Source organism: Dioscorea cayenensis, chromosome 1 (genome assembly GCF_009730915.1).
Source record: "Dioscorea cayenensis subsp. rotundata cultivar TDr96_F1 chromosome 1, TDr96_F1_v2_PseudoChromosome.rev07_lg8_w22 25.fasta, whole genome shotgun sequence".
NCBI classification, from domain to species: Eukaryota; Viridiplantae; Streptophyta; class Magnoliopsida; order Dioscoreales; family Dioscoreaceae; genus Dioscorea; species Dioscorea cayenensis.
Window position 1 is genome coordinate 29466102 of NC_052471.1, and position 18765 is coordinate 29484866.

General features: G+C 33.5%; 1 protein-coding gene and 1 pseudogene across 1 annotated transcript; both read right to left on the reverse strand.

Moving 5' to 3' along the window:
• Nucleotides 1-6512: 6512 nt before the first annotated feature.
• Nucleotides 6513-9673, reverse strand: LOC120260156 (GDSL esterase/lipase At5g33370-like). Its single transcript, XM_039267600.1, has 5 exons — nt 9383-9673; nt 9170-9297; nt 8842-9084; nt 8152-8404; nt 6513-6843 (listed from the first exon to the last, which is right to left on the reverse strand). The coding sequence occupies exons 1-5, from the start codon at nt 9663-9665 to the stop codon at nt 6611-6613; spliced, it is 1140 nt and encodes a 379-aa protein (XP_039123534.1). The 5' UTR covers nt 9666-9673; the 3' UTR covers nt 6513-6610.
• A 3323-nt stretch (nt 9674-12996) lies between these two features.
• LOC120260149 lies at nt 12997-18435 on the reverse strand (annotated as a pseudogene).
• Between the last annotated feature and the right edge of the window lie 330 nt (nt 18436-18765).

Consider the following 18765-nt stretch of genomic DNA (forward strand, 5'->3'; position numbering starts at 1 on the left):
AAGCCAACATAACCTTTTTAATTATTTTCTTTGCAGTCTCCGGGAAGACATACTAAGGGAATTTTATCTCTTGAAACTGATGGTTTGGTGGCCAAACTTTGATCTAGCCCATTTATTATTAGTAATAAAGATAGGGGGCAAAATGCAAAAGAAACCCTAAACATAAATATGTGGCTATTGAGAAGGCATCGATAGTGAGGAAAAAGAAAAAGAAGCGTGATTTTGTTCTCTATGTCTATTGGAAGGAGGAAGGTGAAGAAAGCATATCTTCTTTAATTGAATTATACTCAAATCGGCAAGTTTGTTTGGAGCAATCTTGGAGGATAATTTCTCTAGTTTTTTTTTTCTTGGTGTGATCATTCAAGAAAGGGGGTTTCCTAGAGTTATTATTTGTATTTCTCCATTATTGGTGGTGATCTTAAGTGTGTATTTGCTTGAGAGTTTTTGTACTTGTTGATTTTGATAGTGGATTTGATTCGGAGTTTGGCCCGTGGTTTTTTCCCTCTGAATAGGAGGGTTTTCCATTCATTTATTGTTCAGTTTAGTACCCGAAATTATTTTATTTACATCAAGAAGCATTTGCTGTGCAAAACTCAACAAGTGGTATCAGAGAGTGTGATTTGTTGATCCGGGTGTTTCTTGGTGTGAATTGAAATGGAGGATTTTGTGGTATAATGATGAAATTGTCAGCTTCAAACTATTCAATTTGGAAGTTAAAGATGGAGGACCTTCTTTATTGCAAGGATTTATATGATCCTATTAAATTAGGAGCTACTAAGCCAACTGAAAAATCTGATGATGATTGGGAGAAAATGCACAGGAAGATTGTAGGAACTATCCGACAGTGGGTTGATATCAGTGTATATCATCATATAAGCAAAGAAGTTGATGCATAGGTGCTATGGAAAAAATTAGAAAATATGTATGAGAGGAAGAATGCTCAAATGAAAGCTTTTGTTATCAGAAAGCTTGTGAATCTGAAGCTTAGAGATGGGCGATCAATTGCTGAACACTTGAGTGATTTTCAAGATATGGTAAATCAGTTGAGCACAATGAAAATAACACTAGATGATGAATTGCAGGCATTATTGCTCTTGAGTTCTTTGCCTGACAGTTGGGAGACCTTGGCAGTGTCTCTTAGCAACTCTGCTCCGAATGGTGTCCTATCTTTATCTATGGTAAAAGATAGTCTTTATAATGAGGAGACAAGAAAGAAAGATATGGGCATTGATACTTCACAGGTTCTTGTTACAGTTACAGAGAACAGAGGCAGGAGTAAGAGTCGAGGTCCTAAAGGGCACTCTAAGTCAAGGGGCAAGTCATATCCAAAAGGCAAATTCACTTGCTATCATTGTGGCAAAAAAGGGCATATGCGAAGAAACTACAAGATCTGGAAAAAAGAATAGAATGATGAGAACAATTCAAAGAAGACAGATGATCAAAATACCACTGCAGCTGTATCTGTTGAAGAAGAAGAAATGGTTGTACTTTTCTTTAATGAGGATGAAAGCCAAGTTACTGATTCTTGTGTTGAGTGGGTTATTGATTCAGCAGCATCATACCATGCTACATCAAAGAAGGAAGTTTTTACTACATACAAATCAGGAAACTTTGGCAAAGTAAAGATGGGTAACATCAATTATGCAGATATAGTGGGTATTGGTGATGTTTGTGTAGAGACAAATGCTGGTTGTACATTGATTCTGAAAAATGTACGACATGTTCCAGAGTTGCGTTTGAATTTGATTTCTACTCATGCTTTGGACCAAGAAGGTTATTTCAATATCTTTGGTGACAAGAATTGGAAACTTACTAAAGGTTCAATGGTGGTCGCCAGAGGTACTTTGTGTCATACATTATACAAGACTCAACCAAGGATGATTAAAGGTGACTTAAATGCAATTGAAGATGAAGCTTCCCTAGATTTGTGGCACAAGAGGTTGGCACATATGAGTGAAAAAGGCTTGCAAATTTTGGCAAAGAAGTCTCTTATTTCCTTTGCTAAAGGTATGAGTTTAAACCCTTGTGATTATTGTTTATTTGACAAGCAACATAAAGTTTCATTTAATAAGTCCTCTGAAAGGAAAACTAATGTTCTTGAGTTAGTTTATTCTGATGTATGTGGTCCCATTGATGTGGAAACTCTAGGGGATGATAGATATTTTGTTACTTTTATTGTTGATGCTTCACGAAAGGTTTGGGTGTTTGTTTTGAAATCAAAAGACCAGGTGTTTCATTACTTCAAGCAGTTTCATGTCATGGTGGAAAGAGAGAAGGGGGCATCCTTGAAGTATCTTTGCAATGACAATGGAGGTGAATACACTTCAAAAGAGTTTGAAAAATACTGCTTGGAGTATGGCATCAGACATGAAAAGACTGTTCCTGGTACTCCACAGCACAATGGTGTAGCTGAAAGAACAAACAGAACCATTCTGGAGAAGGTCAGATGCATGTTAAAAATGGCTAATCTACCTAAGCCATTTTGGGGTGAAGCCCTTAACACAGCTTGCTACCTAATGAATCGATCTCCATCAACACCTTTACATTTTGATTTTTCTGAGAGAGTATGGTCAGAAAGAGATATTACTTACTCTCATTTGAAGGTATTTGGCTGCAAAGCTTTTGCACATGTACCAAAGGAGCAAAGACAGAAACTTGATGACAAGGCTATTTCATGCATTTTTCTGGGTTATGGAGATGCAGAGTTTGGTTACAGGCTATGGGAACCAGTGAAGAAAAAGGTCTTTAGATCCAGAGATGTTATCTTCCAGGAATATAAGACCTTGGCTGATTTTGAAACATCAGAGAAGAATAGTGACATTTCTTTTTCTAGGTTATGTACACTAGTCTAGCATGGTTTAAAAAGTAAAAATCTTTTCAACATCAATCACTTTAAAGCTAATTAATATATATATATATATATATATATATTAAGAGTATGGGTTCCAGAACGAGAGAGCGAGATGTGAAGAAATGATCATTTAGAGTTCACGCTTCTGTTCTACTTTCTTTACTTCTTCTTAATAAGAACGCCCATGCAAAATACCGTGGAAATAAGCACGCCCATGCAGAATACTGTGCTTCGCAGCACACCCATCAGAATTCACATCTTTTTCGGTCATATATATATGTCTTTTCTTCAGCATTAATTATTCAATAAAAAAAACTTAAAAATATTATAAAGTTAATCTCGGAAATGAAATAGATTGCATTCATCCCAAGACAAGTCATTTCATAGTTTTATTGCTCTTCTTCTTTACTTCTTCTTCTTATTCAAAGCTTGCAACTCATCCGAATTGCAAACCCTAACTTTCTTCTTCTTCAAATTGCAACTCCTTCTTCTTCTTCTACTACTACTACTACTATAATGGATAGGGCAAGTGCGACCCTTTTTGCTTTGTTAGTTGTGATGATTTTTCTTGTTGTAGTTTTAATTTTTTGACATTACATTCCGGAAAAGGAGAATCAAGGGTTGCCAACACACTCCCCGCCGGAGCCACCACACTCGCCGTTGAAGCCGAAGCCACCACACTCGCCGTTGAAGCCGAAGCAACCTATCCTTCATTTTAAAAAATTTTTATTTGATCGAAGAGGGTAATTTGGGTTTTATTATAGAACCCTAGGTTTAGTGAAGTTTTTGAAGTTGTTTGTATAGTTTTTGTAATTTTTTCTTTTTGTAAAAAGTTGTTTGGAATGAAAGTTGTTTTGTAGTTGTATGGGTTATCAACTTTCATAAAATTTAGTTGTTATCATTTGATGAGAATTACTCATAAGTTTTTAGGTTTTTTTTTTTTTTTTGTGTGTTTATCCAACATGAAATTAAAGGAGCAAGCAATTGATATCAATTGGTTAAGGAGAGATAAGGTTCATATGAAACATATCTTATTAATATGCACTGCTACCTTATTGGTATTCCAGACTTGGTCTCTAAGATTTCGTCAAAATGTTTATTGTATCTCAAGTTTCAGATTTACATTATAAAAACCATGCTAATTTTCTTTGAAGGAACATCAGTGAAAGTGGCATCTTGGCAGCTTGGTTTGTAAGAATTCTTGTTGGCAGCCTGCTCAAATTTTTTCATGCCATCTTCATTCTCCTCCAAACCAGTCTGAACAAAATATCTTATCCACCAGGACCAGCCTTCCGGTGAAATAAACATGAGAAAATGTAAGCATTGGCAAATGGTTAGATATGTAGTGTTCATTGATGTTATTACACAAACTATTTGCACTCTACGATTCATAATATACAGATATTGTTTATCTAGGAATCCGTAGATACAAAATGAAAGCACTAAAATAAAAATGAAGCTTTCATGGGCTTCAGTTTTGAGCAAGACATTTTCAAATACAATCAAATAATTAATGACGAACAATAAACAAAAACAATGCATTGGTGGAATTCACAAACCTTATCAAGAGGGAGAAGCCTCCAAGCTCTCCATATAAGGCACCCTCAAGCTTTCTTATGCTGCCATAAATTAACATCAATCCATCTTTAACACTTTTTTCACAATATCCCAATCCTTGGTGACTTTATGGGATATAATGTGTTAGGTATATAAATCTAACCTACTTTGAAGGTACAATATAAAGCCATTCAGAGTTGTCTTGTTGATTTCCCACAGTACTTGATTTGAGATGAACTGGTGTTCTACAAGGGTCGTGTCTTCGTACCACCAGAGTCAGCACAACAAACTAAATATGTTATCATGTTGATTTAATATACTCCTTAGTAAACTCATGAGCAAGCTCATTTAGCATATTTGTGAGTAAGCTTGTGAACAAGCTTGTGAGCAAGCTCATTTAGTGAATTTGTGAATAAGCTCGTGAGTAGGCTCGTGAGCCTTAACGAGCCGGGCAGTGTGTGGCTCGAACTCAGCTCGATTAATTATTCAAGCTTAAAAGTTAAGCTTGAGCTCGGCTCATTTGAACGAGCCTTTGTCAAATTGAGCTTTGAGTAGCTCGTGAGTGGCTTGGATCATTTGCAGCCCTATCTGGAATGATCTAATCTCGAGGCAAATCAAAAGATCGAAAAAAAATTGGAATTTCAACATCAATTGAGACCTTATCTCGAAATGATTTAGGAATTGCATCATCAAAAGAAGTGACCTTATCCCGAGGTAGATCAGAAGTTTGAGAAGAAATTAAAATTTTATTATCAATTGAGGCCTTATCTCGAGATGATTTTAAGAGTTAAATCAAAAAAAAAAAATAAAGCCTTATCTTGAAGCTCTGCCGATCAAGATTTCATCATCCAGGAGGCATTATTGTTGTTGTTGTTTTTTTTTTTTTTAATGTATAAGTGATATTATATATATATATATAACATGATTCATTGGATTGATGATTAAAGTGATTAAAGAAAACAAAGCAATCATTCTCACCACTATAGAAAAGTTCTCATGTTTATGATTTATGAGTCTATAACAACAGTTCAAATAACACTGTCCCTTCAAACTCAAGTATATTTGTATATTTATATTAAAAAAAAACTTTATCCATTAAAAAAGACAAAAAGGATGTTGTCAGTCTTTATAAACTGTTTATGATTATTAAATAAAAAGAATATTATAGTTTGAAATATGGTACTATTCATATCAATATATTTATTTGGCATGTAGTAGTTTTTTTTATTTTTTAAGTAATCAGGACACACAAAAGCAATTAATTTTTTATTAAAGAAGAGTAGAGATATATAAAATATTTTAATAGCTTTGTTTCAATTGTTTAATAAATAAGAATAATTCCAAGCTAGATTATTATTTTTTTAAGAAAAATTCATGTCAATTTTAGAAAAAAAAATGTTTAAAAATATCCCTCATAAAATGTAAAATTTCATTTATGCCCTTGTGAATTTTATAATTACATGATACCCTAGATTATTATTTTTTTTAAATTGTGATACTTTTCTTTTTTATAAAATGAGATTAATGTCCAAGGGGTTGAACATGAGGGAGATAAAGTTAGTTTCAGAAATTTATAATTATAATTTTGAACCAGGGGTATATATGCACATAATTATTAAATTTATCAGCATATAAACACATGCTCACATCTTTTGAGGGGGTTATACATTAAAAAAAAACCCTTGAATATATTATATATTATTAGCATTACATTTGAAAACATAATTCATTTCTTATTTTATTAATATTTATTGTGGCTAGTCATTTAATACTATATTAGGTGCAAATAATAATAATAATAATTAATTAATTAATTAATTAATTAAACTCATTATTTAAAAACTTAAGTTGCTTAAACAAGTGATTATAAATTTTGAATCTTTATATAAGACTAAAACACCTGAGCAAATTCTGACTTCTTATAATATTATTAGTACCTCATCTTAGAAAACTGACAGGTCAATTACCCAAAAAAAAACCAACAATAAAAAACTCGATATACCATAAAATTTCATCATCATCATCATCATCATCATAATAATAATAATAATAATAATAATAATAATAATAATAATAATAATAATAATTATGATGAATAGCATGCTAAGTTGAAGCATGTAAAATTTATTATATAATTATTATTTTCCACAACTAGAGAAGAAAAACAAACTCTAAAAAGATGTTGACATAAATTAGAATAAGTTAAGTGGTTGAATCCATAGCAAGGATGGTGCTCAAGTTGAAAGGGGTCATGTAATCAGGGGAGCCATTTAGGATTTGGTTAACAATGATTCTGTTGGCTTTTTGAGTGGGATGGTAAGCATCCCAAAAAGCATACAAATCTCTGTTTGGGCATAAGTTTGATGCCATTGTGCATAGCCCAAGCCCATTGTATGGCCCTTGCCCACAACATGCATACTTTGATGTTACAAACCCTACAATTTCATCAACAAAAATAATTCAATAATAATAATAATAATAATAATGTTAAATAAATTAGGATGCCATTTTGTATGTCTATATGTTATAATAGATTATTATTATTTTTTTAATAATGTGGGACAAACCATCACACACACTCTCTGTTAACCCTCAACTTTTCACATGAAAATCAAATGTCTTAATCACTCGGTCATATTGTGATAATAACTTAATTTTTTTTTCATATAATATTAGATCTTATAATATTTGCATAACTTTTTTTTATAAAAAAATACTAATATATCCTGTAAAAACTATATTTACTTATAAATCCCTTTGACAAAAAATCAACTCTTTTCTTTTGAAAAAAAACTAAACTATAACCAGTAACCACCCCTATTCTTTTCATTAACCTTAAAAAGAAAATATGCATGTATATATATATATATATATATATATACGTTTGTATAAAATTTATAAATTAGCTTTTCACAATAGAATATATAAGCAAATAAATGTGTTTATATATATATTTACGTTTGTATAAAATTTATAAATTAGCTTTTCACAATAGAATATATAAGCAAATAAATGTGTTTTTTTTTATAGTGTATTAAAAATGATTTTTATGAGTGCACATTAGCATCTACTCACTTAGGTGCATCTACCTAATTTTCCCTAATAATAACACACACACACACACGAAAAAAAAATGTTATTCTTACTATGGCTAAATATGTAATTATATATACATATATATGCAATTTTTTTTTAAAAAAAATAGAATATAAATATATTAAATAATACTTTTTGTGTGTTTTTCTTACTATGGTTAAATATGTAATTATATAAACATACATATATATATGCAATTTTTTTTTAAAAAAAATAGAATTTAAATATATAAAAGAATACTATTTGTGTGTTTTTCTTACCATGGTTAAATATGTAATTATATATACATATATATATATATATATATATGCAATTTTTTTTTAAAAATAGAATATTAATAAATAAAATAGTACTTTTTGTGTGTTTACCTTACTATGGCTAAATTTGCAATTATATATACATATATATGCAATTTTTTTTAAATAGAATATAAATAAACAAAATAATACTTTTTGTGTATTTTTCTTACTTTGGCTAAATATGTAATTATATATACATATATATGCAATTTTTTTTAAAAAAAATAGAATATAAATAAATAAAATAAAATTTTTTGTATCTTTTTTCTAACTATGGCTAAATATGCAATTATATATATATATATGTAATTTTTAAAAATAAATAAATAAAAAAATTAAAAATAATACCATAGGCACGAGGATTGGAGACAAAATCCATATGCATGGCTTTGGCATTGGCAGCAATGAAGACGTCGGATCCAAACTGTTGGTTGAGTTGATGGATCAGTTTAACCAGTTGAGGGTTAAACAAGTTCGCCGCACGCTGGAGCTCCACATCACACTCCCCCGTCAAGCTTTTCTCGGCCAACTCCGCCGGCACACACCCCAACGGCCCCGTCCCCGTCACAATCACTCTCCGACCACCAAGCTCATATATTTTCTACACGTATAAATAATACAACATGATATTCAATGGACAACACAAAATTTTTTATTATATTTTATTAAAATCTCAATCATTAAAAATAATTAATTTTTTTTATTTTAACTATTAACAAAATTTTTATACCATAATTTTTTTCATATTAAAAAAAATTTACACAATGATTTTATCATATATATATATATATTGATAAAATATTGACAAATTATGTTAGGACTCAGGGATTTGCACATGCGTGAAATTGATCTCTCAACACACCCATGCTCTTACTTTGCATGAATTGAGGTTTGAACCTACTTTCTCGGTGAAATATGAGCACTTTATGCAAGGAAGACAATGCTAATAAACCAAACGGTCATCAGCTAAGTTTTCATATATCCAACAAACCTTGCAAATATAAACTAATATGAGATTATATATATATATATATATACCTCCAAGATCTTCTTGTACTCAGAGATCAAGAAATGGACATAATCAGGAAGAGAGAACTCCCTTGAGCGAGGAGAGAAAGGAATCAAGTAGTAATTGTTAACAAAGTCATTGCCACCAAGAGTAATCAAAACCAGAGCTTGATTCACTATTTGCTTTGCTCTTGCTTGCCCAACCACAGAACTCAACCTTTCTTGGTACTGTTTGAAGTACTCCAACTGTTTTGTTATCCTTATAATGTTTACCTATAAACATACATTAGTTATGAACATTAAATACATACAATAATTCACACAAATCATCAGAAAAGAAAAGATACAAATGGCTCACAAATTGAATTCCTGTATCATTAAGAATTCCGATGCCAGCCGACGCAAAATTTGCGCCGACTAATAGTTTTTGCCCGCGAAGCTCTGGGCTCAAATACGGCAACGTAGATTCCGCCCCGAGATGTTCACCTAAAAGACATAATAATTCATAATTTCCGACAAAAAAAATACTATCTATTCATAAGAAAGAAAACAAGTACACAATGCACTCAACTAATAATGTCCGGGATGTTTAAGCCATTGGAGAACCGGCCGGTAGGACGATGAGTTGGGTAATCGATCCCATAAGGCGGTAAATCAGCACGAGCAGTTGTAGCAAGATAGTTGTTGTTGCCATTATCGACCAAAGAGTCACCGAAAACAAAGAAAGCACGAGCTGCCGATGCAACTGTTAGAGATAGTAAAGAGCAGAGAAGGAAAAGATAACAATAAGAAGCAGCCATGAATGTTTTCAATATGAAAAGGAAAGCTTTGGTTTGTTTGAAGCTTGAATACATAAATCTCAATGGGAAGTGGCTTTATATAACTTTCCTTGTGTTGGGCTTGTAATACATACATGGTTCAATTTCACCTTCCCAACAAAATAGAAGGTGGAAAAACATCAGTATTTATGAATCACAGTATATATAATAATGCATAATGAAAACTAATTAAAAAGATCGCAGCGATTAAAGATATTTTTTATAAATAAGGATTAAATTAAATTGCTCAGTTTTCATTGTTGATTATTGTATATTATTGATTAGGATGATAATCATGTGTCAAACTGTTGAAAGTGATACATCATTAATTTGAATGTATAAATTTAAGTGTCTTTTTATCATCCACTTGAATGTTTGATTAAAGTGTTTAATAACTAGAGAAAGTGTTTAGGTTAATGGCCATTAATATCATGATATCTTAATATAATAAAATACAGTAATGGCAGTGTTTTAAGGTTGATGGTCTTTCCTAACATCCTACAAGAATATGTTTTCTATATAAATAGCATACTATTGTTTGTCTTTTCCGGGCAATTGTATTATCATACCAATAAACAATTAATGCTAAGAACTATGAAAAGAAACAAGAGATTAACAAGTAGATAAAATAGAATTTCTAAGAAAGTAAGTTATGAATAAATTGAACAATTTAAATAACCTGTAAATAAATAAAAACAAATGGATGTAATTAAGGAAATGTTCTACTAATTTACATGAAAAATGAATGACAACTCATTCAATGCCTACTTTGGCTAAAAGACTGATTAAAAAAAAGGTATAACAGGACTTCCTCATTACTTTTCAAACATTTACTATTATGTAGTTATTCCTTTTTTTTTTAGCATGTATGACCCTATTAAATCAGGTAAGTGAGTATATGATGTCTATTTGTATATACCCTTGTAATTGCGTATATTCCTTTTTTCTGTTGGAAAAGATTCTAATTGATTTATCTACCAAAATATATCTTCAAATATACAGTAAGTAAATGAGAATAAGCTTGATGGTATGATATCGAAACTTGGCATATGCTTCTATAGCCTAAAAAACTAACATAATAGTAAATGTTTTATCAATAAAACTTTCCTTCAGAGTTTAATAAATAAATGAACAGCATTACTATAAACAACATGATGATCTATCTAAACTTGAACTAAATCACCTGGAATTAAAAAGAATTTAAACCTAAGAGCATTCACAAAAATAACAATAGATTGTATTAGCACACAAGCAATTACCCAATTTTCACTGGATGGTAAATGCAAAGCTCTAAAGTTATTATGATTCAAAGGAAAAAGTTGGTAGCCATGTGAACCATAAATAAGGTAGATGAATTACTAACTTCCCAATGTGTATAAACTATAAAAGCTCTTCCCCAAAGTGTAACTTTAACTACTTGACTTCCGAGGCAATTGTCCTTTTATGGTTGTGTTTTAAAGACTCACCACCAAAGAATTCTATAACCCAATAGAATCTTGCCTAATCAGACAACCTTATTTTTCCTGCTATTGATTTCATATGTCCCAAGTGGTAATAATAACTACAGTGTGTTGTGTTAGCATAATTGAAGAAGTGAAGTACAAGAAGCAAAGCAGCAAAATGGCCTTTGGTTTTCTCATTCTCACCTGGTGAGTGAGAATCTCAAGTGCATATACTATTCAATCTTGTTCTTCTTCTTATCACCTTCAATCTTCAACCACAGGTCCACATGATCTTTTTGTCTTTTGGAGTACTTAGTAATAACATGAGAGCGTAAAAACAAGCGTCAATTTCAGACCCCAACTAAAAATAAATTAAAAATCTAACATTCTAGTGAAGATAATAATTCTCTATCTTCCATTGAGTAGAGACCTTAATAATAAAAACAGCAAATATTAATTAAAAAAAAAAACCATGTGGTGTCACTTAGGTTAATACTTATGCTTGTATTGGAACTAAAAATCTTATTGGAAGGACCATTGTTCACTGTCACTGACATTAAACATCAGGCAAAAGCCTTTGATAACATCACAGTACTACTTTAAATCATGCAATAAAATCTATTCATGTTTCTAACTAAAATCACTATGTTTGTCGTCTCTAAGCCATGACTTCAACTTATTTTTCCAGCCATTTATGTCTAGCAAGTACCATCAAAGATCTAAAACTCTAAAATCAAGATAAGTTTCCACTACCCGTCTCATGAGAAATTTGAAATTAGAATGAACCTCTGGTACCATACCATCAATGTGCTTGACCTCTATTTATTAACGTGGTGCGTCCCAGAGGCACTAAATTATGAACTTATTCAGAAGAAGCTTCAAACCTAGAAATAAGAACAGATTAAATATTAACCATCCAGCATCATGCAAGACTATTTAAACATAACTTTCTAAGTGATTTAATCAATTAAGTATGAAAAGCAAGAGTATCTTGGTCACACTAAAACTTGTAACCATTTTCTGCAGCTATTGAAGGATTGAACATTCCAACTCAGCATTTTTCAATCAACTGACAGTATCAGTGAGTCCAAACTGAGAATGAAAGATGACTTCTAAGGCTAGGAAAACCAGCAAAAAAAAAGAATAGGACAAAACAAAACACAAGTAATAAAAGAGTGATTAATTACATATAACTCTATCACTTCTTTTCATTTACTCCCACCTCCCTCCAACTTGACACTTATAATAATAACAAAAAAAGATAATTTGAGAGGAAGACAAATGCAATTTGGCAGCAATTAATGACAGTGCTGTGCTGTAGTCCACAAAAAACATTATTGGCTTCTTTCTCGATAAACAGAAGATTTGTTCCCTTTTTCTTTCTTCTAATTTTTTTTTTTTTTGAGGAAGAAGAGCGGGGCGAACCCACTAGAGACCCCAGGGGCGTGCACAAGCTTCGGTGGAACAAGTGGGGACGGGGCCGCGCTCACGTGGGCGCTGAAACCACCCGTACACAACCACTATTCACAACTCCCAGAAATGTGCCCTCAGCCGAGAATCGAACTCTCACCACTCGGTGAGAGCTCTATCGGCGACCCATGTACCAATAGACCCGAAGGTCGTTGGCCTTTCTTCTAATTTTTAACTTACAGGCAAAGTGCAAAACCGAGTGTAAAATCAAAGAGAAAAAGAAAAATAATCAAAGTGAAAGGTTAAAATAAATATAGCAAGCAAATGATTAAAAAAAAATGAAATATGACTGACAATTATTATTATTTGTTTGACAGATATTAAAGGCAGATTGTAACATCAGAGAATTCATGAATCCAAACAATCAGGTAATGACACACAATTAAGAGAATCATCATTCACGATCAAACAGGATGAGTGAATTCATGAATCCAAGCAGAACAAGACAAACAACGGAAAGAATCATCAATCATGATCAAATGGGATGAACGAGAGTTCATCCGAAATTATGAGATATCATCATACAAAATGAGCAGCAGAATAGAGCTAGCAATACCTACATCTAGTATTTATTTACTTTTTTCCACGGTTTATGAGTGTTTACAGCTCCTAAAATTGGCAACTTGCCCCCTCTTCCAGATAAACTGGCAGAGGCTCTTTACAATTATATTGCTTCACAACTAAAAGGTGTATCATCATATCTACCAAACTTACGTTCCTCCCAAAAGTATCCACAATGTCCAAAAGTTCAATGCGCCAAAAAATTTTGAAAAACAATTGTATCAGCTTTTCTTTGTAAAACCTGCAGAGCATGATGACAAGAACGATAATGTTTGCATGGCACACGAAGAAAATTATAAGCACAGATGGAATATGAAAAAAATATATGGGCACTTGATAAGTACCTGGCAGTAGATGTATATATGACTGAGAAAGAATGCAGCCTGAGTCTAACAGAAAACCCGAAGAGAAGAAATCACCTGCAGCTTTTGTAAAATCAGCTACAGTGCTTGTATTGTGTATTTCAAGTATACATCCCAACTCTCCTCTCAATTAAACAAAGGAAAGATGGTTGTGGAAAAGGTATGTAAAATCTTATTTCCCCAGAATAAAGGCTTGTATTTCTGCCCAGCTGGAGACTGTGTACAGAGTAGAAGATGGACATTTCCAAATAGATGTGTCCTCTCCGATAAGCAGTCTTTGTTTAGAGATCACTCCTGCAAACAGTGGACTGAAAGAAACACCAAACTGCTCTGCAACTTCCCTTAAGCTTGTGTTTGATCCAATGACAATACCCACATCAGCTTCAAGTAAACAAAGCAGGTCACCAACCCCATGTCCGATGTACACAGACAAGTGACTGCCATTGCTGCTGGATTTGCTCAAGATGGTTTTCATAACTTCGACTTTCTCCAGGGGAGACTCGATTTTCCGAACAATATTCCCAGTGGAAACAGATTTCTCATATTCAATCTCATTTGAGTGTATACTCATACCATTCACTATATCTGCTGACAATATCGACCACAAAATCACACATCACAGCATTACAAGGATGAAATGGCACTGATGATGTAAGAAAAAGAATTACTGAGCATAGTGAACCAATTGCATCACATCATGGGAAAATAAAAACTAACCAGCCAATCGCAGGTATTCATGACATCAAAAACAACAAACAAAAGACAATTCCATACTATTCAGCAGAATTGATAGTCCTGTAAAACAGTCATCGCCATCTAAATTGCATAAATGGTTTTCAAACAGGATTAGTGACTGCCATCAAATTCAACAAGCAGTCATGAGGCAACTCAAATTCAGCCATAAAAATCAAATGACTGATACTACAAATATTGGCATTACAAGGTCTTTCTTTAAGAGGTCGAGAACCAATTATAAGCCTTCCAACTTTCATCAAACTACTAACAAAACTTCCTAGTAGTCTGGGAAAATGTAAGAATGGTTGATCTTTGCCAGATTTTAGGGATGGTTAGCAGGGAAAGGATACGATTTCTAGAATATAAATAATGAAGAATTAAAGGCCTCGGCTAGAAGTATCCAAGTGAAATAAAGACCTCATGGCAATTCATTTTATTAGCAATTAGCTGAATGGTAAAAGATGTGGCAGAAGAACTGGTGAATAAAAAGAACTAAACTTTCTTGAATTATTGATGACTAAAAGGTCAAAGAAATTAAATGTAAAAAAAGGCAAAAATAAATTATTATTTAACATAATTGCATCCAAACTAGTAGTATTAAGAAATACAAAAGGTGTAAATACCTGACGGAAAGGCTGACCTAATTAGATCTGCACACCAGCAATAAGAAATCATGTAGAGATCAAAATTCAGCTTTTCTTTATTGCTTACTACCTTCTGAAAAAAGTCCCTACAACCATCTTGGAGGATTAAGTGTTCACCAGCTCTTTTTATGTCACCTAAATTCATTCCTCGCAGAAGTCCTGATTCAACAACCCTAGCATTCGCTCGTTTCTCAAAATCAGTGAACAGCTCCAAATTCTTGTATAGACTTTCAAAATCCAGTGTTTTGACTGAAAAAAGAAAGCAGTTAAAAAAAAATTCTGAAATAATGTCTTCTTGAAAAAAATTACCACCATATTTCTTTTACTTCAAATAAGTTATAAATCAAGAAATATGCTAGAAAGTACGATTAGAAACATAGTCGCCCTTACCCTTATCTAACATGCGGATGTTTCCCATGATTGTTTCATGCTCCTCAGTATACTTTGCAGAAAGATCTTCCCACGAATTTCTCAAATTTAAGGATGACCTATGGGTAAGTAGATCATCAGGCCCACTTTGATCAGCCCTTGGAACTGTTAAAATTGCAACCTCCGCTAACATAGCTGAGGAGTCAACTGTTGTGCATGTCAAGTCAAAATCTGAAAAAATAAGAAGCTGGTTTGTTGTACCCCACATCCTTATCAGTGGAACTACAACTGGTTGAACAACACGCTGAGATGAGAAAACCTCAATCTCAAGTTTCATAGCATGACTATAGAGCTTGTCTATGACTTCAAGTTCCTCTCCAGTTAGTGATACACTCAGTTTGTCAAGTAACTCTTCCATCTGCCTCATCGCAGCCTGTAACAACGAACAAGGGGGGCTAAGCAGAATAAAAATTCGGTTAATATTTGCATATTAGCTCAGCATATGCCTTCAGTTATCACAAACAAAAAACAAAATTACCTCAAAATTTTCTGAAGCATAATTCTTGAACCACTTTCTGTAAACATTGTCGCTTTCATCAGAAGACAAATGTGGCCCAAGCAATCCAAACAAGAAAGAATAAAGCCTCATCCAAGGGGTCATCACACCAACTGTATAAGCAGCAATCTTCGTCTTTTCAAACGGAGTAACAATTTTATCAGGGCCTTTTCCTCCTTCAATTTTGCCCGCAGCTGTCGCAAGTAGAAAATCAATGTATTTTGTGGTTGAAGGGGTTGGAACAATCTCTTTTGTGGGATCCACACCCCATTCCTGCATAACTGATTACCATTAGAACAGTAGTATACAAGACTAGAAGAAGAAATGAAATGAAACACTACAATAGAAGCATAGCCCAAAAAATCTTTATTTTTACTTTTCCTAATTATCCATCAAAACAGAAACATCTAGGAGTACCGTGTCACCAAAATTAAGACCAATCATTTAAGAACACATTGTGCAATTACCAAAATGAAGGCGGAATATCTAATGATAGTGTCAGGGGACACTAACTACTATCCAATATTATTCTTCCACTTTTAGGGAATCTTTTAGTAGATCTCCTGAGTCCTAACATAAACATAAACATAAAATATGTGGCTGCCACCAATCATAAACATTGCAAAAAAATCTACCGGTTCGGCATACAATATGCTAACCTCCTCACAATTCCAACCCACTGGTTAACAATCTTCAGTTGTGACAACTGCATTTAATCTCTCTACCGCCACCGCCAGCTTCAAACTAAACATTTTGGGATACTACACTTGCTCCAGATGAGTTTAATCTAGATCCTAGAAATCCTAACACTATTAATATTTAATCAAGATCTAACCGCATAATAGAAGCATGAATCAGGCTAAATTCAAAAGATATCCTATTAAATACATGTTTTCCAATGTGGTTCAACAGAATACATGTTTTCCACCTAATGAGTTCCACATATTTGATTGTAAAACTTCATTATAAAAAATTAGATGAAAAAAGAACTCTGGAATCATTTGGGAGCTTATTTTATTTGTTTATTTATTTATTTATTTTTACAGCCAAAGGCATAAAACAGAGTAGCATTAAAAAAACCATTATCAAAATTGCATACATCTCCCTCAAATGATAAAAAAAAGGAGATAGAATTGATGATTTAAGTGTGAATTACATATTTCAACACGCAAACATTAAAATATTAAGTCGAGATACATCACCCAAATGAGGGGAACCTGTGGCATATCGTGAAAGTTCCGGAATCTATGTTAACTTAGAAAATGAGTTCTATGAGTGGATATCATACATTTATCAATGGAACTTTGAAAAACCTAGTCAAAGACTCCATGTTACAAGCATATTGATAACATATAAGTCACTATTATGACAGGCTGTGTTTCTTGCATACTGGCAAGCATGTACGTACGTCTTGCAAGTTCTCCAGAATTATAGTTGCACCAAATCTGGTAGAACTAATTTAAAACTATGATTATTTAAAACAAAATCCAAGCTCTGAGACTTACTCCAACAATAGAATTATGCATTTTCAGCTCCTTCAAAACAGATTTCCTCATCTTGGAAATCCCATCCTTGGCGTCATCATCATCAGCACATTCCTCCGCAATCTCATACCTAAAACACCACGGTAAAACACAAGAAACCAAGATTCAACAACTAAAATTAAAAATAAGATAAGATTTAAAAACCTTTAACCAGAGAAACAACTGCCGGCATAATACACTATTCATGAAAACATACGAAATGTTAATACACACACACACACACTCACAAATCTCGCCAAGATCTATCATAGGAAACAAAAAATAAAATAAAAGGAGGACGGACACTGACTTCGAATCAAGAAACAAGAAACAATGAAACATTCAAGAAGTAAAAGAAACAAAGAGCCATGGAAACTAACGCTTGAACATAAGCCTTGAGGAAATGGATATCCTGCGAAATGTATTCGCGGAAGCACTCCATCTCGAGGTTCCCAGCAGCCAGGCAAACAACGAACGGAGTGTAAACAGCGGGATCGATCTCCTTCAGCGACCGATTCCAGAACCTCCTCGCCACCGACTCCTCTTCCTTCGGCTCCACCAAGGCCGCCATGAACGAATTGAACCAAGAACCAACAATCTTCAAGAATCACACCCCCCCGGAGCCCGGAGGGAGCCGATCCAAACCTCGTCGGAGCAACGACGAGAAATGGCAGCAGATCGGCGGCGATCTCGCGGAGAAGACGAGGCTAGGGTTTGAGCTCGTGGTTCGAGAGACGAGGGTTTGAATCGATGAGAATGAGAGCTCGAATGAGGGCAAGGGGGTATTTATAGGGGCCGGCGGCCGGCGAAGTCGGCGGTTAGAGATCAAGGCCAAGTTGGGTAGTAGTCTCCATTAATCCAATAAACTGTCTCGCTGGAACCGGATAAGCACTGGAGATCAAACAAATCCGACGGTTTAATAGTTTCTCCATCAAGAGATCAACGGTTAGAAATGTTTGTCCTAGGATAGTTAAAATAATACGGAGGTGTGTTTAATTCGAGGGAGCGCGTGTGTGACCATTGTACTAACCAAACATGGTACTCCTGTCGTGAGATCTTGACACGTGGCGGTGTTGAGTGGTGTCCGATGTGGGGTTGTTAATTTACACGCTGATCTGACGGTTGGATGAGAGGGCAGTGCGTCGGATTGAGGGTTTGGGTGGCGTGGGAATGGGAAAAGATGGAGAGTGAGAATAACAAACTTTCCAGAGTTTTCGATTTATCCGATATAAGATAAAGTTGTGGAAGTTTGGCCACTTGATGACGGGCCACGTTGGCTTTGGATGACGACATGAGAGGGTGGGGCCCACAATAAATATATATATATATAGAAAGTTTTTAGTTTTTGTAATATATATAATAATAATAATAATAAATTGGATAAAAAAAAGAAAAATATAAATTAATGTTATTTAATAATAGACAGTGTGGGAGAGGGAGCACGGCTACAAATAATAATAAATATATATTTATT